Source organism: Corythoichthys intestinalis, chromosome 8 (genome assembly GCF_030265065.1).
Source record: "Corythoichthys intestinalis isolate RoL2023-P3 chromosome 8, ASM3026506v1, whole genome shotgun sequence".
Classification (NCBI taxonomy): Eukaryota; Metazoa; Chordata; class Actinopteri; order Syngnathiformes; family Syngnathidae; genus Corythoichthys; species Corythoichthys intestinalis.
This window is the reverse complement of record NC_080402.1, coordinates 24838513-24862785: the sequence shown is the minus strand read 5'-3', so window position 1 is coordinate 24862785 and position 24273 is coordinate 24838513. Positions and strand designations below refer to the sequence as shown.

General features: G+C 38.2%; 1 protein-coding gene across 6 annotated transcripts in view; it reads left to right on the top strand.

Moving 5' to 3' along the window:
• Positions 1-24273, top strand: part of tbc1d1 (TBC1 (tre-2/USP6, BUB2, cdc16) domain family, member 1) — a 105949-nt gene that overhangs the window by 48958 nt on the left and 32718 nt on the right. For 2 of the 6 annotated variants that reach the window (XM_057842830.1, XM_057842835.1), the window contains 13 exons: positions 119-721; positions 4234-4323; positions 4397-4501; positions 4806-4938; positions 6385-6476; positions 7099-7215; positions 7358-7480; positions 7597-7742; positions 10752-11018; positions 14524-14634; positions 15735-15848; positions 15975-16108; positions 20739-20936. In XM_057842830.1, the coding sequence (XP_057698813.1) occupies positions 119-721; positions 4234-4323; positions 4397-4501; positions 4806-4938; positions 6385-6476; positions 7099-7215; positions 7358-7480; positions 7597-7742; positions 10752-11018; positions 14524-14634; positions 15735-15848; positions 15975-16108; positions 20739-20936 (2233 nt within the window). The remainder of the gene's footprint in view (positions 1-118; positions 722-4233; positions 4324-4396; positions 4502-4805; positions 4939-6384; positions 6477-7098; positions 7216-7357; positions 7481-7596; positions 7743-10751; positions 11019-14523; positions 14635-15734; positions 15849-15974; positions 16109-20738; positions 20937-24273) is intronic. The other 4 variants (XM_057842831.1, XM_057842833.1, XM_057842832.1 and 1 more) reach the window with 4 other exon arrangements.

The window sequence follows — 24273 nt, the reverse complement described above, 5'->3', positions numbered from 1 at the left end:
TGTTACCAGAAGAATGACTGATTTTATTGTACTACTGTTTAACTCAAAGTAAAAAAAAAAAATAAAAAAAAAAAGTTTCATATTTGCATATTTCCTAAATTACGTTTGTGTGTTTCAGGTCCCTGAGATCATCAGCACGCTCAGGCAAGCTGGCAAAAGCTCGGCGCGCAATGATGACACCCTCACCATTCCCAACAAGACTCTGACAGATCCTGGAGACAACAAGCCACTGGAAACGCAGGCCATCTTTTCTTCCCTTTCCACAGCGGGTTCTGTGGTGAACAACCCTGCCCTATCCCCAACAACCTTTGCCAAAAAGTTTGAGGTGCTCTTTTGCGGCCGTGTGACTGTTGCTCACAAAAAGGCTCCTCCTGCACTAATTGACGAATGCATCGAAAAGTTCAGCCAGTTAGCTCAGGGCTCAGGGACCCCTAAAAAAGGGGTAAATACAGGAGGACTAGTTGGTGGACTGAAGCGGGCATTAGCCTTCCAGTCTAACGGACTTGGGAATGCCGCTTTTGGTAATGATGCCACTGGGAGTCCCACCAATGGAAAACGTCCGCTGTTGTTTAAACGGGACCCTAGCTTTCCATCTCTACAAGCCCTGGATGAGAATGGCCTCTCACCTGAGATCTCAAATGCCAACACTACAGAAGCACAAATTCATTCTCCTGGGGTGCAGCCCACCAGCTTGCAGGAGAATCGGACCATGCTATTTACGGTAATGTCCATTACAAGACTCATTGAACTGACACCAATATGATGCTACATATGCTGTGTCAATTAGATAATGTCTAGTGGGATAAATTGTGGGGAGAGAGCATATCCTTATGACACAACACAATATTTGAGTCAGAGTAATTATTTTGTATTGTGCACGATGCAGTTAGTACGGTCGTATGAAAAGGTAATGTGCGACAATGGTGTTAAGCAGGCCAAGCGTAAGTAAGTTTTGCAGTGAACCAAAGTAGGAAAGGAAAAAAAAAAAGGTAATTTGCATGACTCAGCTTTACAAACGCTGACTGTAACTGAATACACACTGTCCTCTTTGACCTTCATTTGACCTCCGTTAAACTGCCAGCACAAGTTTTCCTGTTTGTTTTTCATACGGGAAATGTTCACCACTAACTCAGGAAATGAGCGATCTCATTGCTGCCCAACTCAGCAGACACCAATTTAGCATTCTTTCGTCTCCTGTTCCAGGATGGAGACGGTGACTTCACTGTGGTGATATCATCACCTCACGTTTTTTCTCTTTCCTGTCAAGACACATTAAATCCATGTCTTCTGCTTGGTTTAAGTTTGAGCAGAGCAGTGAAGCTGAACCCCAGACAAGAATAATATCTCAGTTTGAGGATTCAGAGACATGAGATCAGAAGTTCATTGCAAACTCCAAATGCCCTCTTGAGGCTAAGCAGTGAGAGTAACTCATGTTCTAATTATGCTTTGAATGGGGGACATGCCCTGGAGCGGAACTATCTGGGCAGAGGAAAAAATGAAAATGTCACTTAACACATTTGATGGTTTTGAAAGAAATGTAAAAGATTATGTTTTCATGTAGTCATTAATCAAACCTAATGCCTCGTTCACCCTTTGCAAAAAAATTCTTGTCTGTTATCAGTGTGCTCCAAATTCTTCTTACTCAGTGATTCATGACAAGTTTGGGGGAATATGGCATGTGACTTAGGATGTACCAATTTCATGACAACACAATATCAATTCTATGAACATTGATACAATATTCCAAAGTCTGCCACAGTTCAATTTCGATTGGATTTAACTATTAGTACATATTTAACACAATAAGTTAAATTTCACCTATGGAAACAAATTTTTAAAAAAAAATCAAAGCAATTTTGTTGTATTTAACAATTTAGTTCTTTTGTTGTGTGTGTGTATTTTTTAACATCATTGCTGAATTGATCACTGTATCGACCTGGATAGATACAATTTAATGCTGATATTGATTTTTTTCCCCCATTGAACAGGATTTTTTATTTTTTATTATTATTCTCAACATATTTGCAAATTTGAACATTAACATGAATATGTTCAAATGAATAAAATAACGACAATTAAATAACTGAACATTTTTAAATAAAAATAAAATAAATACCTTATATACTAAACCCACAGCCACAGCTCAAGTTGCTCGACATTAGAACAAGAACAGAAAACAAAAGAACTGGACCTAAACAATATATGATCAAATTGATTTTATGTAAATCACATACCACCACTATTAACTTGTTGAATATTAATGGAGAACGAGAGCAAGAGCATGTGTGTATGACTTGTATCATTATTTATACATTATACACACAAACACTCACACCCTCTCTCAACACAAATGTGATGAGGGTGTAAAATAAAAACTTAATAATGCTAACTATCAATTTTAACTCAGTAGTCATTGCTGGATAAAACACTAAGTAGCACTGATCCCTAATGTGCTCCAATACAGCCTGTATCATACATTTATTTTGAACACTGCAAAAACTCAAAATCCTATCAGGACTTACAGTTTAGACCAACTTAAAACTTAACTAGAACTTAAAAATGGCTTGACACAAATAGAAATTCAATTGAAACACGTGGGAAAAAAATCCTAACTTTTAAGTGATGTGTGTTATCAAGCATGATGGCATTTTTAGGTAAATATATATATATATATATATATATATATATATATATATATATATATATATATATATATATATATATATATATATATATATATATATATATTTTTTTTTAATCTAAAAGTTTTTTGAGTGAAAGCAGTGAATTAGTCTTTTTTTTTTATTCTAGTTACATCTGGGATGCAATTGTTGACTATTTTGAACAATGTACATCGAAAATAAAGATATTGATTGACTGAAAATGGTTCAATATTAGATGAAATGCCTTGTTTTCTCATGTATATTTATAATTGCTCTTCGCCTAAAAATATGTTTTATCTGATTATTCGGTTAATCGATAGAATTTTCAGTTGATTACTCGATTACTAAAATATTCAATAGCTGCAGCCCTACATGATGTCATAATTCCTATTATCGGACCGATAATTATCTTGCACCTCTAATCGCTAGACACATTAAACCAGCTGGAGTGAACTCTCGTAGCTGGTGGGAAACATTCATGACAGAGTTTACTTACCGTAAATTTTGTGTAAAGTGACAGATGATGGTCATGTAAATGTAAAATCATGTTGGAGGTCCTGCTGTCCTTTCTCCTGTAAGCTGCGGCCGTCTGTTTCGTTTTGTAGCCAAATTGCTCCCATACTAGCGACTTTTTTTTTTAAGGGGGTGGGAAAGCTCAGGTGTAGTTTTGAACACCTTCAGCCATTGTGTCTATTCTACAGCACAGCGATCGACACAGGACAGAGCAACAACCGGAGGGGGAGGGGGAGTGCTGCCGCGCCAAGCCACGGATTGTCGCTGTATTTTGGGGAAATAAAAAATAGCTAATACTGTACTACGGTATGGCGGAAATTTTTAGTGGTTTTGAAACCGTGATGTTTTTATTCCACGGTAAACCTTGAAACCGGTAACCAGCACATGCCTAGTGTGTGAATGTGAGTGGCTAAATATGCGCTTCAACGCGCTCAACTTTTTTTCAGAATCAGCATCTTATCGCTAGTTATGACTTGGCTTGCTTTTATTCATTCACGCAGCTTCACGGTGCTTTAAAGAGTGGAAGCTAAGCGTCTACAAAGTTGGGAGTGCGTTGTATCACTGCAGCAAAACAAGACGAATAATTGAATAAATGCTGCGTGTGTCCCGTCCATCAGATCCTTAGCGTCTCTAAAGATCTATGGGCAGTTGGCGGGGCTCGGCTGGTCCGGACGCTCAGCTTCTTTACATAATGATTGGATGATTTTCTGAGGCTGAATCCTTTTTGATTGACAGCAAAATGAGCGAAATCGCGATCTTGTGATGTAAATATGGGTGGGAGACATTTTTTGATTTTCATGCCGTTGTTCTGAGTTGAACTGGAGACTTTCCTAATCCTCCTAGTGACACTTACTTTGCTAAAAAAAACTAGAAATCAATTTAGCTGCCATTTCTGGTGTTTTTTTTTTTCATTTGTAGCTACTTGTGTTTAGATACTGACATCTGTCACTCTAGTTTCTATCCCTACTGAGCAGCGGCACTCACAGGCGCACATTGTTGTGCATACAAAGTGTTTTATTTAATACATGACAGTAAAAAACTTTATCTCTACTTGTAGGTGGGCAGGTCACAGATTTTTTTGGTTAGCCCGGACACTAAGAAGGTTGCCATTGAAAAGAGTTTCCGGGAAATCTCTTTCTGCTCACAAGTACGTACCTTTTGGTTTTCTACGTAAATGAAAAATTTAATGCTGTTAAGTGTCACTTTTGATGTCGTTTCAGGGTATTCGCCACGTGGACCACTTTGGCTTCATTTGTAGGGAAACTGTGGAAAGAGGAAGCTGCCACTTTGTTTGCTATATCTTTCAGTGTACGGATGAATCGCTGGTGAGTTGGTGTTTTTTAAGGTACAAGGTGCTAAGTTTGTGTTTTCCCTTCCGAGTCAGATGAATGGAATGTTGGGTAGATTAGAATCCTAGTCTGTTAGATGGTAACCGTGATCACATGGATCGCTTGGACACCAGTTCAAGAAAACAATGGACAAAAAACAACTGCAAATGTAGTTGTGAAAGCGGATTCATTAACACGGGTGCAATTTTAAAGAGTACACACTTTGTTGACTGATTGAAATGTTGCATAGGGAACAGTAGAACTTCACAGGTGAACTTGAATATGTTTTTGTTTTTTGTAGGTGGATGAGATCATGCTGACCTTGAAGCAGGCATTCTCCGTAGCAGCTGTGCAGCAGAATGCAAAGAGCCAGAGCCAACAGTGTGACAGCTGCCCCATGCTGAAGCTCCATAAGTTGTGTGAGAGAATAGAGGGTAAGAAAAAACAACAAACAACATGACCATTTAGTACAGTGGTACCTCGACATACGATCGTTTCGACACACAATCTTTTTGACATCTGACGTAAAATTTGACTTGCCATTTGTTTCTACTTCCGACGACATGCTCGAAATACGACGATTTATGACAGCGCCGTAGCTACTTTGTTTTCCCGCAAGACTGACGCACACCGGATTTTCTTGTGAGAGAAATCAACATGGGTTCCAAGAATGTTAGTGCAGGTGGTGAAAAAAAGGAAAAAGGTGAGGCTTACCATGGAAATTATACAAAAATATGAGAATGGTGCAAAGTAAAAAGACAGTCACACCATAACTATAGTAGGTTTTGTTGCTAAGCAAAATAAAGCTCAGTAAAAACATATTTGGCCCTAAAACTATTTTGGAACACAAGACACCCATTTAAAATTGTCACCTATCTTGGATTAACATTTTTTATCCATGATGATAAAATGACAGGAAGCACTGAAGAATGTTTACTGATCAAATTATTTCCTCTAAGTAGGGAAACATCGGATGAAGTACCATTCTAAAGCTTGAATTAAAAACGACAAATTATCCACTCATTAATATTTGTGATGTCATAATTGCTAAAAATGATAACTGCAGGCTTGCCATCAGTAATGCCAAGAAAAGAAACTAAGCAGTTGGACATTTCCAGCCACAAGGTGGCAGACCACAATCACCGGTGACAGATGCTGCAGCTTCTCATTATAATGCAAAATGTGCGCGTGTATGTGTGCGTGTGTAGAACACCTGGTGACAAAAGGATGAGCCAGTCTGTAAACCGACTTGACAATACGGCCGTAGAATGTCTAGAATCTCGATGGTCCTCCTCCGACCTCCGTTTGCCAGTCTTTATAAGTTAAGGTGACAATTTTTATTGTGGTAACATCGTCAAAAAATCGTCCGCTTCGTCAGGGTTTTCAGTCATTTATTTCAGAACTTGTGCAACACAACATACCTATTGTCCGCCCCAGCTGAACAAAGTAAAAGTAAAAAGTCCTCCCTCGCTCACTCTGTCAAGTCAGGTACACCACGGAAAACACGTCCGTCACATTAGAACCCCGTTCGTTACATTATTACAGGTACTAATATTATGATTACTATTATCATATTACTATTCGAATTTTTATTTATAATGTATTTGTTTGGCTCTCTGTAATTGTTATTTGCAACAGTTCCAGCAGCATTTATTAAGGATTTAGTGTTTCAGGCTGTGGAACGAATTAATGGGATTATAATGTATTCTTATGGGAAAATCTTGCTCAACATACGACCATTTCGACTTACAAACAAGGTCCTGGAATGAATTAACGTCGTATGTAGAGGTACCACTGGATTGGTAAATGTCACATTTTAAATGATTTTCATTCTGTTTCCGATTAAGCGCTGACTGTCTTTACTTGGGATGTATTATTAGGTCTAAATGCATCAAAAACTAAAATAGAGCTTCAGAGACATCTAGCCACTCTGGACAACCAGGATCAAGCTGCAGTTTTTGAGAATACTATGGTAAAGTAGACCTGGATGCAAACTCTTGACTCTTTCAACAACTCCTTATATGTGGGTGCACGGGTGTGAGCATGAAACTTCAACTTTATCTTTATTGCTCTCCATAATCTCCTCCTCATGAACGGATCTGGTTTATTTATTTGCTCCTTTTTTCCCCCTTTTTTAACATATTTGTATTTTAGAATATAGTGCTGTTTTTCTTCATTGATATTAAAGCATTCTTATTTTTTGCTGGTAGATTAATGGAATCCCCCCCCCCCCCCTTTTTTTTTTTTTTTTTTAAAACCAAAAAGGAAAGTTGACTTTCGTAAATTTAGTTTTTCGTTTGGAAACTAATTTTCATCATTGATCAAGCCAGTCGCCACAATACTTTAGGTTCATCACTTTTGATGCAGTCAACTGGCAGAAATGTCAGTGTTGAAGTTTGCTGGTTTGCTGTTGCTGACATCTACTGGTGACTCTGATGCATTGCAATACTTCAGCGGCCATTCCATGAAATGTCTAAAAACAAAACAAAATATTAAACTACTGCAAACGCTCACAGAAAGAAATATGGAAAATAAATTGCTTCAACATTGCAATAAATATCTATATAGCAATAACAATATCTTCTGCTTCGTAGAGGTCTCGTCCTAAAAGTGAACAGGAAGAAAATGAGTTCATAATGGCATCTTTGAGGAACTTGTATGAGGAGAGACAGAGGATCCATCATCACACTTTTTCAAAGGAGACCAAACAGGTAATGACTTATTTTTTTGTTATATTTTGATTGTATTAAATGTATAGATATAGCCTCTTTAACACATTCACACATGGCTTGATATTTGGCTAAGCGTGTTAACCTGGCTTTCATTTCTTGGTCTTTATGTTTTTTAATGCAGAATGAGGAGGCGGCGGCTGCTCCAGTTGAAGTGCAGCAACAAAGTAGCAGTCGACAGCGTCTTGAGCAGTTCAAAAGTCGAGCCAAGCGCTCTCTAACAGAGTCCTTGGAGGGTATTTGGAAGGTAAGAGTATACAGTACTCGGCAAAGTAGACATTTTAAATTAAAATTATATTAAACACAACGTATGTTAACATGGTAGGTAATGACATTGACACTTACAGTATTTGTTATCGGCAGGGAAGCAGCAAGGCCAATTCTCAAAGAGGCAACAGTGAAAGAAGCCATAGTGTCTCCTCCATTTCTACTGCCAATAGCCAGGACCAGTCTCATTCAGAGGACCCCTTATCCAGTGTCTCCCAGTTTCAATCCACCAGCCCACTCAGGTGAACACATCTGAATAAAGCAAACCCTCACCCATGTGATATGAATTCAATCATAATCTGTTCACACTTGAGAGGTAGGTGTCAGAGGTTGTGGTATCTCAAATATCAAGAGCAAGTAGAACACACTTTTCCTTCACTCATGAAAATTCGAAAAAGGAATTTGATTTAATTTAAAGCATAGTTTAAGTGGGTAGATGGTTTGAACTTCAATATACAGTGCTACCTCGACATATAATCTTTTCAACATCAGATGTAAAATTTGACTCGCCATTTGTTTGTACATCCAACAACATACAAGGATTTATGACAGCACCGCATTTTCATTGTTTTACCACAAAACGGCCGCAGGCAGATTTTTTGGGGTGAAAAATCAACATGGGTTCCAAGAAGGTTAGTGCAGGTGGTGAAAAAAAAGGAAAAAGGTGACGCTTAACCATAGACTTCATGATAAATGGACGTAAAACAGTCTCGATTCTTTGTTAAGAGCAAAGAACCGGGCAGTTAGCATTTATTTTATTTAAATATGCCGAATGTGCTGCTAGTCTTTAAGCCACTGTGGCGCCACCTTATCACCACAAAGAGCTTTTTACGTTGAAAATTCTTGTGGGTAAATGCTTCAGTCCCTGAATTCTTTATAGATATGAACGTGAAACAGTCTCGATTCTTGGTTAAAAGCAAAAAAAAAAACCCGGGCAGTTGGCATTTATTTTACGTAAATATTGCGAATTATGACGCCAATATCGTAGTGGTTAATTTCTCCGATTGATTTTTTTCACAACATTTTAAAATGCATGCATGGTACGAAAAATATAATAATTACCTTGTATCCTCGAACAAATCACTCCTGAGACAATCCTTCCTGTTTGTATGTGGTACAGCTTTCGTACTTTTCAACCTAAATCCGGCGTTGGATTGCTGCATTTGTTTGAGAATAACTGCGACAGACTTCGACCGACTAAAGCGGAGTGTGGGACGGCCCCCTACTTGAATGCATGGCGCAGTTTCTGGGGAATGTGTCCCGTCAATATCATTATGAAGTGTATGGCTTACCATTGAAACGAGGATGGAAATGATCGAAAAAATATGAGCATGGTATGCGCGTACGTGAATTGGCTCGACAATACGACCGTAGAATGTCTACGATCTCGACGGTCCTCCTCCGACCTCCGTTCACCAGTCTTTATAAGTTAAGGTGACAATTAGTATTACTGTAACAACATCGCCAAAGAAATCACCAGCTTCTTCAGGTTTTAATCATTTATTTTAGAACTAGTGCAACACAACATGCCCACTGTCCACCGCAGCTGACACCAGCAACAACAGAACATTAAAAGAGAAAGTAAAATCTCTATCGCACTTATCTCACTCTGTCACGTCAGCCAAGCGGTGCGTTCAGGTACAGCACGTAAAACCAACCCCACAGTGGAACCCAAATTGTAACATTATTAGAGGAATTATTATTATTGTATTATTATTCTGATTTTTTATTAGAATTTATTTGTTTTGCTATGTGTAATTGGCATTTGTAATAGTACCAGTAAATTTATTAAGAATTTAGTGTAGGTTTTCAGGCTTTTGGAACAAATAAATGGAATTATAATGTAGTCTTATGGGAAAATCCCACTCAACATACGACCATTCGACATGCAGACAATGTTCTGGAACGAATTAAATTGTTATGTAGAGGTACCATTTAAATTTTTTTTTTTTAGTTTTTTGCTTTTACCGTAAATTTTTTTGAGAAGCCTAACTACTAGTATAGTAATAGTATGCATAGAAACATGCCTTTTGTGCAGAGGGTTTTTGCATTTAGCTGATGTGACTAATCACAAAAAAACTCTTGAATTTTACAGGTTTTGTTTGGTTTCAGAATGAAGTTCGAGCTTCTCTATCCGTTTGGAGTGTACCAAATATAAAACACAGCTTTACAGCAAATATGAAAAACAAAAATTGAAGAACAAAGTCATCTAGTACAGATTTGAGAATAGTATGAATTAATAGGAATGACTTACACAGCAGAACAGTTTTATTGTACAGTGACTATTGTTTTTCAGACTGTTGTTTAAAATAATAATGGTTTTAGGGAAGACAATGTTCTTCATTCAAATTGTTTGTGCTAAAATACATTTGTATGGCATCCCAGAGTGTAGCAGCTCAAAGTGTTCCGAGCTTTGCTGAGGCTCCAGGTGTTATACAGACGCGTCAAGAAGGGGAGGGGGTAGCCTATGATTTTTTGACTGCTGTTTTGACCGTCCTAGGTAGCTTCCCCTTATCTCCAGCAGTGTACCAGGAGTTCAGGCAGTGTGCAGGCAGGCCTTTTATGGAGGGGTGGTAGAAGACCAGCAGCAGCTTCCTGCCCTGATAGTTTTTTTGAGGATTCAGGAAGTATATGTTTTGTTGAGCCTTTTTGATGATGACTTAAGTGTTAACGGACCAGGTGAGGTCATCGAAGAGTTGTATGGAGAGTTGTGAAACCTCTGCACGCACTCGCCATTTATGTAGAGGAGTCATTCTTCTTCTTTCTAAAGTCCAGGGTAATCTCCTTGTCTTGTTGGTGTTGAGAACCAGGTTGTTTGTTGAGCACCAGTTCATAAGTCTCTGAACCTCCCTTCTGTAGGTTGTTTCATCTTTATTTGAGACTAACCCAATCATTTGTCATCTGCAAATTTGACATGTTTTCGTGGACCGGACTGCCGTTGTAAGTACAGAGCCAGTACAAAGGAGGGGAGGGGGCTCAGCACGCAGCCTTGGAGGGAGCTGATGCTCAGTGTAGGTGTTGAAAAAAATGTGGCGACTGAGTCTCACGGTCTGTTGGTCAAGCAGTCTGTTATCCAGGCGCATATAAGAAGGGGACGACCGAGAGTGTCCGGCTTTCTAATCAGAATGTCCGGAATGATGTGGTTGTAGTCCACATGCACTCTTTGAACACCAAAAGGTTACATGATAACAGAACCTATTTATAGTGTGAACTCAAATAACTCCCTCTAAACTTTCTTTTTCCTTGTTTAGGTGCCACAGTTCAACAGGAAACCTCAAACAGCTTGACCCTTTTGCATCCCCATCTCCTTCGCCCGCCTCGTTTTTACCAAGTGACAGTCAGCCGCAGGGCTTCCGTAGACGAGCCAGCACCTTTAGCCACCCTCCAACTCCCTCCTCAGCAGATAATTCACCAGTGTGCACTTTAACCCATACGCCACAACAGGACCCTGCAGCTGCTTCAAAGGCCAGGCTTTTAAGGCACTACTCTGTCAGCACCGACACGCCACACCAAAGCAAGTAAGAAACACACAATCTAGGAGACAGGAAAAATTGGGATCATTACACTCCTGTATCTGCCACGTGAAAAATAATTGTGTAAAGCCTTAACTTTTCACCCATGAGTAATAACATTACAGAAACTTGTCAATAGGCATACATGTAGCTGCTTTTAGCATCTCTCAGGTGACAACTAGAGCACAAGGCTTTTCATATCTCCTTTCACAGTGACACAAGGACTTTGAAACCTGATCATATGGTTTATTTTTCAGTGTTTGAAATACACACTCTTCCATTATTCTTTTACTATTAATCAACACAACACATTTTCCCACTGTTCCATTTTCCTAGTGGGCAGTAATATTTTAACATTTATATTAGGTATGCACTGAAATCAAAATTCTTAGCCGAAACCGAAAACCGAATATTGGAAACACTTGGCCGAAAACCAAAAGGCTGAAAAATACACATGCTTAACTTAAAAAAAAAAAAAAAAAAAAGTTATTTTCTGATTCATGCCGTTTGCTTTGGCATTGGTTCAACAACCCAAGAGGCTCGAGTAATTTAATTTGAAAGGCGCCAATTCTGAAATCCCATGGTAGGGTGCATTCCTGGCGGTAGTGTGCGTTTTCTGGCAAACTCTGAACGTGTCCTATAGCAAAGGTGCTTGCATCGTCATAGCATTCTGTTCGGTGGACATAGACACACACGTCATGACCGTTGAAACCTAGACAAATGCGCTTTCTGTGAAGTTTGGGACACTCGAATAATGGGTCTGACGCCTCCAATGACTAAGCTAGATGAGATCTCGATGTACGTTTGTGTGGAACTGTAGTTCACAACAACAACAAAAAACTATTCCGTTCTAACTGAAACTAGTAAAGCACTATATAAGGCTATTACAATTTCTCCTACTCCTCAAAACCTGGTGTTTTCTTGTGCAACAAGTGGAAGCGGCGACGAAGCCGAGCGAAGTTGCTTCCTGTCGGATTAAGCGGCGACGAAGCCGAGCGAAGTTGCTTCCTGTCGGATTAAACGGCGACTGGCAGAGGGGGTGTGGAAGTCGCGGGGAAAAAATGTGGCAAAAAGAGGAAAAGTTTGTGCTATAACAGGGTTTCCCCTCTGAGTTTTTGAAGCTGTGGTGGTGGTGAGCTGCATCAAAGTCGGACAGCCTCACATGTTGTGCTGTGGCGAAATTGCTTCATATCATGACTAATGAGAATTTTTTAACAACATTTTTTTCCCAAGAAGAACCATAACAAAAATCTATTTGAAATATTTCATTAGCCGGGCTAATGAAATATTTCGAAACGTGAGGGTCTACATTTACGATGGAGTATTGGGGCCAAATAAATACATGAAATGACTATGAGATTAAATTTGCTATGAAGGCGGAAAAATGTATTATTACGTTGGGGTAATGTAGCTGTAAACCGCTACGCACTTTACGTACATGTACCTTAGATGGGAGTTACGACAAAGCATTAGCATAAATCATTCTATGGATATTAATTTGATGTAGATGAGGCAGAAAAACAGTTGAACTCTTACTACAAGAATGAATGTCGAATTAATAGTATGAGAATAGAAATCATATTATTACGTGGGGCTAATGTATCTGAATAAGCAGCTATGTACTTCACGTAGCGCGTTGCCGCCTCTGTTAAAATCAACAATATTGAAAGCATTTTGTGTTTTAGAATCAGTTAACAAATAAGAAAATCCTTAATGTTTTGCCTCATCTACATCAAATTATAATCAATAGAAGGATTTACACTAATGCTTTGTTGTAGCTCTCACCTACGGTACATGTTAGGGGGGTGCCATCTTAGGCACCCTACGATTCGATTCGATTACGATTCAGGGTGATACAATGCTCACGGTATTGAACAATGATCACGGTTATCACGATTATCGATGCATCGTACATTCCTAATTAATAAAGTAGCCAAACAAATGTATGTCCATAATTTATTTTAAATATCCTAATGATTCAACAGGAATGATGGAAACATGCCCATACAACAAAAAGCTGCCCTTAAACTTCTGCTTTAATTTTTTAAAAATTATTATTATTTTTTTTTACAAGTCCAAAAACATTAACCATTTTAAAGGCAGTACTTATTTCTCTCAACAATACAATAAAATTTACACAGATGGAATGAATTCCACATTTTCTGCAAACAGTGTCTTTAGAAATAAGACTTCTTTTAACCAATATACTTTTGTTTTACAGATTTCTGTACTATTTCGCATGTTTGTAGTGTTACTGCTGTACTTAATCATGGTTTTACAGGTTCTGCATATGAAATACACGTTAGCAGAATAGCTAATTAGCTTAGCACTCGGCGCTAACTGTTAACATCTCAAAAACAACAACAATAAAGGCTAATTAGTACAAGAGGTTTCGCGTACTCACCTCTTAGAAACGCACACGGTTTTTAGCAACACACTCAGGACATTTTTCAATTTACATGACTTGAAACTACTGCTGGACAACTAAAAGGCAAAGAGTAGCGAATTATCTCTCTTCCTCTCTCGCTCTAAAAAATAACTTGCACACGACTCCGCGCCAACATAGTCAGACTCACGCTTGCAACAGGAGAACCGTTGTGATTTTCAAAATAAACCGTTTAAAGGAACAATTTGAAGTTGACGTTCTATTTCAGACTACTTCTGGCCAATAGTGCGTAAATAATGAGCTATAGATTTTCATTTAAACATATTGTCAAATTAGACAAATTATAAATTAGAATGTATCTTTAAAAAGAAAAACATCTCAATTGCAAGGCGTGGCGGCTTTTACTTTTGTTGTGGCGGTGCGCCACAATCTTTTATATGTAGGGGATAACCCTATATAAATATATTGTACTAAACCACATTTAAATACTACTTTATTTGTACACTGTTCGCCTGAGTAAACTCATGCATGGGCTCAAATGCATTCTAGTCGATATGACGTGGGACATCAATGGAAAGCTACTTCAGAACGCGTGTGTAGCAGCGATGAAGCAAATTTATTTTATTTTCTGTCATTTAATAATTTATTAATTTCTTTGATACCTCAAAATACTTCCAAATCGTGGGCATGTTGAGCAGTAGTGTTGCTTCCCGCCGTGTTTTCATTACGTCATCACAAGAGGATTGCGGTTCTTCACACGTTTCGGTGGTAAACCTTCAGTCTTTTTACCGAAAACTGAAAATGCAATTTTAGCTTTTTTCGGCGCTAAATTTTTTGTCACATGTCTACTATATACATACATACAGTCAACATATCAGTCTAGTTTATTGTAAAAGTTAATCAATTGATTGTATCGATACTCGGAAATAATACATTAAGGTTAAGCACAATGGATTTTACTTTAGAGATTTTGGTGTGTCCAAATAAAATACAAAATTTCCAATTTTTCAAACGCTTGCATTCTTTTCCTTGACTCCACTCCCTTTAGTCTGTGTTCACATTTTACGATACGCTGTCCTTAATTTTTTCTGCTTTTTGACTCTCCTCGTTTGCACCACTTCTCAGATGTGTTCCTTCTGACACCACCCTTCCTCCTGTTCCAAACAGCTCTGCATCCTCATCTTCTCTGCTTCCTCCTTCCTCCCCGTCAACCAGAGCTAGGCTCAGTAAAAGACGGTGAGAATGTTGAGCTGGTTTCACTTGTGTGAATATCTCTGTACCGATTTGTTTGTAAAATTTTTATGACCGCTTCCTTACATGCTTTCTGTACATTCATATAATGCCTTGTTCACATGGAGGAATGTAAGAAGTGATTAAATGTTTTTTCTTAGCAGGCATCATAAAACATTAAACATTTTTTATATATGTGTATACGACAGTTTTAGCTAGTACAAGTGTCCAGAATTTAATAGATTTGCTGTCAAGCTATTTTCAACACTTTAGATTGGTTGAGTTAAAAAAAAAAAAAAAAAGAGTTTATATATATATATATATATATATATATATATATATATATATATATATATATATATATATATATATATTAGGGCTGCAGCTATCAATTATTTTAGTAGTCGATTAATTGACAAACTAGTTAGTTCGAATAATCGAGTAATCGGATAAGGAACATTAAAAATTAAAATACCAGCGCGGAGCCTCAAATGGTATGGAAAAAAAAAATAGATAAATGAGGATCTATGTACAACAAAAGAATAATTGGCTAACTTACATAGCAAAGGTCTGCTAGCTTAAATGCTATAAAAGGTTACTTTTTTTTTTTTTAACAATGTTCTTAACAAATGGTTCAGACACATATTCCCACATAAAAAAACGGCTAAATATACCTATAAACTAAATTACGAATGCATTAAAAAAAAACATTAGCGCCAACAAAAACTTGGCTTATGTTTGTCTTAACAGGGAGCAGCTAGACTCAGCCATGTGAAATGAAGCAGACTAGAGGGCTGTGTATCCGCCCAAATAGATAAAACTAAATGCAAACACTTTCAAAATAAACCATTTCAACGCCACTTTAATTTAACAAATACTCAAAGCCGCAAAATTTAATTTGAATCCTTTTTTCTAATCGAATACTTGAGTTAATAAATCGTTGCAGCACTAATATATGTGTATGTACAGTATGTAGACTTATTGTTTGGACATAATCGGTTTCCACCCTATCAGAAATGGCAATATACTTATTGCATTCTGCCTGTGTGTGAACGAGGCCTGTCTTTCTGTTCATCCGCTTCTCTTCACTCTGTCATCTACATCAGTCCTCTGGGTGGACTGCGTGCACGACTTCACTCGTCATCCTCTGTTCCTAATTTTTTGAAATTTCAATTCTTGGCCCCTGTCGAAGAAAGTGACTACCTAGACCCAAAGAGCAGGTACACACCAGATAATCATACAAATGTTTTTGTGACGTTCTGTGTTCTTGAGGTGCATCTAAGGTGTCCAGTGTATGTACTGTATGTGTCTTTTCATGGCAGAACTTTGTGTCACTTTGGTTTTAGAGATGTAGCAGCACTATATGCGTCAAATGCGGAATGTGAAGTTGGCGAAAGCCCCCTGCGCAGTCACCGACACTCCTGGCGGCAGCAGATTTTCCTGCGAGTCGCAACCCCTCAGAAAAACTCAGATGTTAATGGTAAGAATGTTGAGGAAATGATTATTTGCCTTTGAATGAAAATACTTTCAGGCTGTTGCCTCTATTGCTGACAAGCTATGTTTTAATGTAAAATAATATAAGTAGTAATGAAGTGTGGTGAAATGGGAAAACTTTTCATGTACAGTAACTCTTCAACCAATGCAGTAATGGAGTCTTTCCACTTAGTGTCAGTCTTTCATCTGAAATTATGGTGACGTGCTAAAATATGAAAAGGAGCAGTTGGTAGCGGTGTGTGTAAGAGTGTCCTCTGTGTTGTGAGATAACTTGTCAAACTTTTTAATGCTATTTTACAATTGTCACAGCCAGTATAACATGTCTGCATATTCTCTTTTAACACATTTCCCTAATATATTGGCTGCCTCTGATGGCGATAGACATCCAATCCATGATAGACATCCAACCCATTTGAATTGGGACAGCTTGCAGCGAATTCACTGTCAGCCCTCCCTGTCTAAACGGATTAGACGTATACAAAAGACAAATTCATTTAAATTCACAGCGGAAGGATGATTGGACGTCTATCATTGTCAATGGTAATGACATAGCTAATCAACAAACATCATGATAAATTTGTCAAAAACAAGGTTCTAGGTTTTGGTGTTTACTGTTTTCGTAATTCTAATCTCAGCAGACCTCTGTACACACAAAAATGTCGTTCCTCTTCAGTAGTGGGACTTATGCTTGTCCCTACCTGTCTTCAGATCCTGTCCTGTGATAATTACGCTGTATATACTATCTGCGTATTTTTGTATGACATTGAAATGCTGAAAGATGAGCTTGTTTGGTATGTCACATTGCCCCACTGGTATGAAACTGAGTGTTAAAATGAATTTCTGAGAAACTGTTCTAATGACTCCAAAAGTTGATGATGTTTAATATCTGGCCTTGCAAAAAAAAAAAAAAAAAAAAAAAAAAAAAAAAAAGGCATGTTTAACTATAAAAAGCATGCAAATGATACATTTTCGTACTTGCTCCTCAGTTTCAGAATACATAAAATCACCTCAAAACTATTTAAAGAGAAAATTGTTCTTTTGATTTTCCTGTAAACACCTCTGTCATTTCCTCATTGATATACAGAAAGATGACTTGCATTACCGGTAATTATCACTGTGATGGACTTTGTATCAACTGCTTGGGCTGTGTATTTATTTATAAGTATGCTGTGTGCATATTAGGCATGTGCCAGTATGAGATTTTGACGGTATGATAACCTCAAGACAAAATATCATGGTATCACGGTATTACAATTACAGCTCTAAAATGTATTACTTTGAGATATCTGGGTTTAAAAAAAGAAATAAAAAATCCACTGAACAGGATTTTTATTTTTCAAAACATATTAGCAAATTGGAACATAAGTATAATGTTAGGTTAAAAAAGTGTATTCTAAATAAAATTAAAATAAATGCAGTCCTTTAGGTAAGCCTAAACCCACAGCCACAGCCCAACATTTATTACCATCACAACAAAAATAATTGATTTTTATTCCATAAAAAGCACATGTGTATAACTTGTATCATGCTTATATTATACACACACTCTTTCTCAACACAGATAGTTGCCAGAGAGAAAAAAAATACCTGTTTTACTACCACTAAACACTAAAGGTGTGCGAAATTTACGATTCTTAGATAATTCGAGATTCGGCCATGGAAGATTCGAGAACGATTCACAAACACTCCGATTATTGAAATATGCCAAGTAAAGCGGAACTAAAATATAGTCAGCGTAAACATCATGCTTGCCATTACTTTGGCAATGACAATGGTCAACTCACGGCTCTGGCTCAAGTCATGCCGTTAGATAAAAAAAAAAAAAAACTGCTACCGACAGCCGCTACAAACTACGCCCACATAATGCTACTGTAGATATCACGTATAAAGAACTAGAAGCGAAATGACAGACTCGGCGGCATTAGCAGCACATGTATAGAAAACTAGATACGAAATGACAGACTTGCCGGCGTTAGTAAACAGCTGCCATCTTGAAGCAGTAGACTTCCCTTGAAGGCTGTTGTAGCGAACCTAATTAACTTTTTATCTAAAATACTCCTAAATCGGCAAAATCTTGACTTGAATTGATCTTTAAAACAGTTTTAAAAATTTCACATGTCGAAAGTAGACAGAAGGGAAATTACGGATAACGGTAACAATTTTAACGGTTGATTCACAACATTAAATTAATTGAATGTAGTTTAAAGCTGCTGATACAGAATGGGGACTTGAGTTTTTTATTTAATGTTTTGAACTTTTAACTTGATACTGAAATAGTCGTCTATTTAAGCCTGAGAGGATTTTTATACAATTTTTGTAATTAATGTCCGAAACATTAAAAGCAGCTAATAGCTGGGGGGGTGCATCAATAATCGATTTATAATCTAATCGTAGCCTCTGAATCGTAATCGAATGGTTAGGTGCCCAAAGATTCCCACCTGTACTAAACACTGGAGCTGGAGTTTAACTCTCGTAGCTGGTGGGAAACGTTCATGACTTTGTTTCCTAACCTTGAAATTTGTATAAATGCGAAATAATATTGAAGGTATTGCCTCCTCGGCAGCCACCCTCCGCAAACACGTTTTACATGTGATTGGCCCTCCTCCTCTAAGCAGCGGCCGTCTGTAACTTTTAGTAGCTGAAGTATTCCCATACCAGTGATTTCGTTTTCTTCCATGGGGGAAAAAGTTCAAGAGTTTCACCTCCTCCAGCCATTGTGTAGCACAGCTGACTTACTGACACTGAGCAACAACCGGTGGGGGAGGGTTGAGCCTTGCAGCTGCAAGTGAGGGATTTATCTATGCAGTTTTGGGACATAAAAAATAGCTAATACCGTAGGGAAGGTATGACGGAAAATTTATGCGGTTTTGAAACCTTGACGTATTCATACAACGGTATACCTTGAAACCGGTAATTGGCACATGTCTAGTGCATATATGCATGAGATCATGGGTGTGTCCCAATATTTGCGTTTTAGAGAGGGCAGCGTTGTGTCGCAAGGTCTTGTTGAATGTCCACATAGACGGCACCAAAGGAAAGCGCCAGCCTTATTGACTCACTTTGCATGTGTTTGTGTAAGGAAAAGGTGAAGTTATAAATTGGAGTGATTCAAGTCATGTTAATGGTGCCTTAGTTTACAAAGACAATAGCATTCTTGGCATTGGAAATACAGTAATTGTCTTGTGAGGCAGTCCTTCGACTGTGTGCACACATGAACTGTGACACACAAACTGCTGAGGACTTGTTGAAGTGATGTAGCAGTCTGTGTTTGTCCAACGAAAACATGTCTTTGAGACTTGCACGTCTGTTAAGAGCCTTATGTTTGTTTAGTGACTGTGCTGAATGTTTCAGCACATCTTTGAAAGCCTTCCTGACACAGACAGAAGGTACACATTGACCTAATGATCATGTGACACAAAGAACAGTATTGTCATGGTGTGTGCATGCATTGTGTTGATGTATAGTGCATGTAGGTGAAGTGCCATCCGACTAGTTGTCGTTGGATGTCCTTCTTCCAGACAACACAGGGTATTTTGAGGTTTGGGATCCACCCTGTACTTTGGGTGGAGTTTCACAACATTTTATTCTTGGTGTGGGTTGCACTCTTCTGTGTCAAAATATACGCATCTAACTTTAGCTTTACTTTTTTTTTTCTTGCATGAGTGTCACAAAATGTTGAAAGAAGAGTATAGAGGATATTGTCTTTCACCACACAATTATTTGAATGTATTTTTGTGTTTGTTTATATTAGGCGTGCCACAACAGATTCTTTTAATCGTTGGCTAATCACTCATTGTTATGTGATCAGTCAACTAAACAGATAAAAATAAAAGCACATTATTGTGCCAGCAGCAACTGCTCTTTAGATAACATCATTAGCTTCCAGCTTGAGGTGTTTCAGGTATTTTTACACAATAAAAAAAAGACAAGATCATTCTGCATTAAACTTTAATTGAACTGTTCTGATTGCCTAAGTATTGCGGAAATATGAAGGCATTATGTTATGAATTCAAATTAAAGTTATACTCAGGGTATAACATTTTAGCTACAAATTTGATCGGGGGGGGCTATGCATTCGGAAAAGTTGAATCATGAAGACTGTTACTATTTATACCAGAGGTCAGTAGCCTTTATTTCTCATAGAGCTATTTGGATGTTTCACACAGAAAAGCCACCACGGACAACTTGAAGTTATTCTTACATCTAAAGTGAAATAACACATGTTGTTGTTTTTTTGCTGTCATGTGATATTTTTTTATAATATTGTTCAACATCTAAGCAAAAATAATCGTCTTTATGAAATCAATAAATTCTTGCAAATAAATGAAAAGGACACTTTTCCATGAAACAAAACATAACATTCAATTATTGAGAGGAGACGCATTGGCATTGACAAAAGGTAAGCTTGATGCAAATTGTATGCAAAATGGGAAAGATTAGATGGTTCGATTCATTTAATGTACGCTAATCTGTGTGGCAGTGTCATTTACACTAAGTGTTTTTGACAACAGCACTTTTATATTATTCAAAATCAAACGTTTCTATGGTCCCAGCAACAACAAACATATTGTTTACTGAGCTGGTGTCATGAAAAAAAAAAATCTTGTCTTTTTCAGAGCGTGGAGACGGTCTAGATGGGGGTCGGGTGTGTGGGGGCCAAGCTGTCTGTACAGGAAGTGTAGACTTGTCCATGAGGGTGCTGCCTGAAGAAAGAAGCAGAAAGAGCAAAGAGGAGCTGAGGGAACTATGGAGGACAGCCATCTTACAACAAATCCTCCTGCAGAGGATGGAACGAGAGAACCTGAAACTACAAGGTAAGGTGAAGGGTGAAAGAACTTCAATTGCGTCCACCCTTGTATATAGAGTTCACAAAGCCGAAGCATTTTACCCAACATGTATTTGTGGCCTTAATTTAATGCTAAATTTTAAAATTGTGTTAATATATGTAACACAAATCCTTATCACTTGAGAAGATATGCTTGCATGCATGATTGGAGATTTAGCACATACTTGGTTTTTGGTTCCTAAACCAATTACTCGCAAACCTGTTAGGGACATGCACAGTAGATGCATATTATAAAATAAATTTATATCGGTTCGGCGTTTGGCACATCCAAGGGTGTGCTAAGTACCCCACCCATTTCCTGACCTAGTTCTCTTGTAAACAGCTACCGTAAGTACACACCCTTCGCTGCTTTATTGCATACTCAGCAAGGTGTTGATATTATGTGTGGGTCAAATGTGATGTAAGGAAATCAAGTCTGATCTATGACACACATATTTATCCTTCCCTGTCACATACAATACTCCGAACACAATGTGTCACTCATTTATGGTGGGAAATTCCACAATGGTGGTTGTGTGTCTGTGTGTAACTGTTGCTGTTTTCTAACATTTCCACCACATATTATTCTTCGGAATAATATATAATTGACCCAACAAACACAGTTCCTCCTCAAAATTACTAAAGTACAGTTGAATAGTTACGGTAAAGTCAAAACAAACCGGTTCAGGAAGCTGGTTGACCTCTGATTAGTTTGTATTTCCCCACAAAAGAAATACCATAATGGAAATGGATAGGACGCATTTCACTGTCAAACTACCATAATCATTAAACCATCATTAACAATGACACATTTCTGAAGTATCCATTTTACACTTCCGATTGTCTTACATCTATGCCATTAATGTTAACCACGTTGAGGTTAGATCCTTCCCCTAAATAAAAAGCACTTGTTTAATGACTACCAGTTCGCCTATCACAATTTTTACTCAATTAGGTTGACACATGAATTCAAGCATAAAGTCTGTTGTGAATCATACAAATTTGGTGGAAAAGCGATATCTCGATCCGTCATGTCTCCATTATGGGTCAACCGTGTGTATGTGCATGTGTTAGTAACCTCTTGGGTGGAGCCTCTACAGTTCTTTTTGTTTTATCAAGGGTGGAATTTTCCAGAGAAACGCAGTTGTGGGCTAATAGACGTTAAGGTTGTGCTGTGCTGGACCACAGCCAGTGAGTGTATTCTAATGGAATTGACTGCAGTCTGCTGATAAGATCAGATGTCTATTCTTATTCAGTGTGGAACAGCTCTGCCAAAAAACCCTTCCCTCTATTGCTTAAAACTGTGATTACCGGCTTTTATTGAAACATGGCAAATTTTTATATTAAAGACCAAATATGAAGTAAGGTTGGCCAACCATGTTTTTGAATAATATCAATGGCTAAACAATTATAAGCATATTTTCGTTATTTTTATCAACGCAACCCTTCCAGATTCTTTGTTTAACCCATAGCAACGCCCTTGGCAACCATAATGCTTTTCTTCGACAATCTTCGGAAATTACGTCACACCGAGAACTGCGAGGGAAGTCCGCCATACACACAGTATTGTTGCATTGCCTCTCGGTAAGATGCCACGGCGGTGTGTGGCAATGTATTGTTCTCAATCTAAAGAAAAGTTGTATGAGTGGCTGAAAGATAGCAGGGCACGTAAATGGACATCTTTTGTTCGCACTAAGCAAATGAATTTCACGCCATCATCGAGTCGTGTTCTCTGCTACAAAGACTTCGAAGATGCCTGCTTCCTCAACCGGTCTGCTTATGATCGGATTTGCAAAAAAGTAAGTGTGATTTTTGGATAGATGACTGATGACTTTGTCAAAGCAGAGCTGCCAACGGTTGTGGAACAGTGCTTAATTTGTAAATCATAAGTACATATGACAGCGCAGGTATGACGGCATGTGGACAGGTCCCGGAACATACTGTAATAGCCCGAATAGGGAAATAGAAAGGAGAGAAGTGAATGATGGCTTCCTTCACTTTATTGTGGCAACAGTTAAATAACAAATAACAAAAATAACAGCGGACTGCTGCAACATGCGACCGCCAACTTCGCTCTTACGCCGCACTCTTCTCCTCACCTTCGCTACGTCACCACTCGGCTGTCCGATGGCCCCTTCACAGGCCCGCACCCAGTCACGGACATTACATTATGCAGAAAATGGTGCTGAAAACAAAACGCAAATGCCCACTTGCCATGCTGTGGGACTTTCCTTTTTTTCTTTATTTTCTATGCGCTTTTCTGACTCGTTTTGAACCATCTTCCTTCTTTTTGAAAAAAGACAGTAAATGCAACAGTCTTTTTGGCATGTTGAAATACTGTTTGATCCTTGCTGCTTGCTCCCAAGATGCCGCTCCCAAGTTTTTTTGTTTTTTTTTTTAAATGTCAGTAGTGTAATTTGTTGGTCCAGCTTCTCAGTGCACCAACAAATCTCCGACTCTTTCATATGACGTTAATTTTCATAAACTACATGCAATTCTTTGGATTTGTTATGTCAATAAATGTATGCATATTATTATTTTGTTTTATACTGTAATGTCCTAACTGCGTGTAATGTTCTGATATGTTTTTCGTGGCACCCTGAAGTGCACGCAACGTTACTCTTTTTTTGGTCACATGACGCGGGAGTGTGATAGAGAGGCACAGGCTCTATCTATCGCTCCGCACAGCCTGCCGAGAGCCCCAAGCTGTGTTCGTACTGTTAGCTCCATGTGTTAATAAAGAAACAATGTCGTCAGCACGTCGTGTGTTCGATACCTAAACCTTTGTCAACAAAAAGCTCATAACAACACACTATGCACGATCCGTTTAAGAGACGCTGGGACTGGAGAGCTGTGAGTGGTAGGAGGCGAGGGGGAGATGAGCGAGAAGCAAAACTTTGCAGTCGAATGTGGCGGCAGTCCGCTATTATTTTGTTTTCACATTGTTGCCACAATAAAGTGGAGAAAGCCATCAACGACTCATCTCCTTCTTTCCCCGGGACGTTTTTATATTATTATTTTATATGCACGAGAGCCGCCGGATTTGCCAAAATGAACATGGAAGTCTGATTATCATTATTATTATTTTTTTTTAAATTTCATCAGATAGACAAAAACATAAAATTGTGTGCAATGCCTGCATCTTGAAATCATGAAAATAATAACAGCCTATATCTTAGCAATCTTGTAATCTCGATGGGTCTTGTCTCCATTCCATGTCAGGTAGTCTAGGCACATTGTTTGCATCCTGATTAGTGTCTGGCTAATACATGTTGGGTCCAACATAAAATTCCAACCTCCTCTTCTTCCTCCAACTCTTCAAAAAC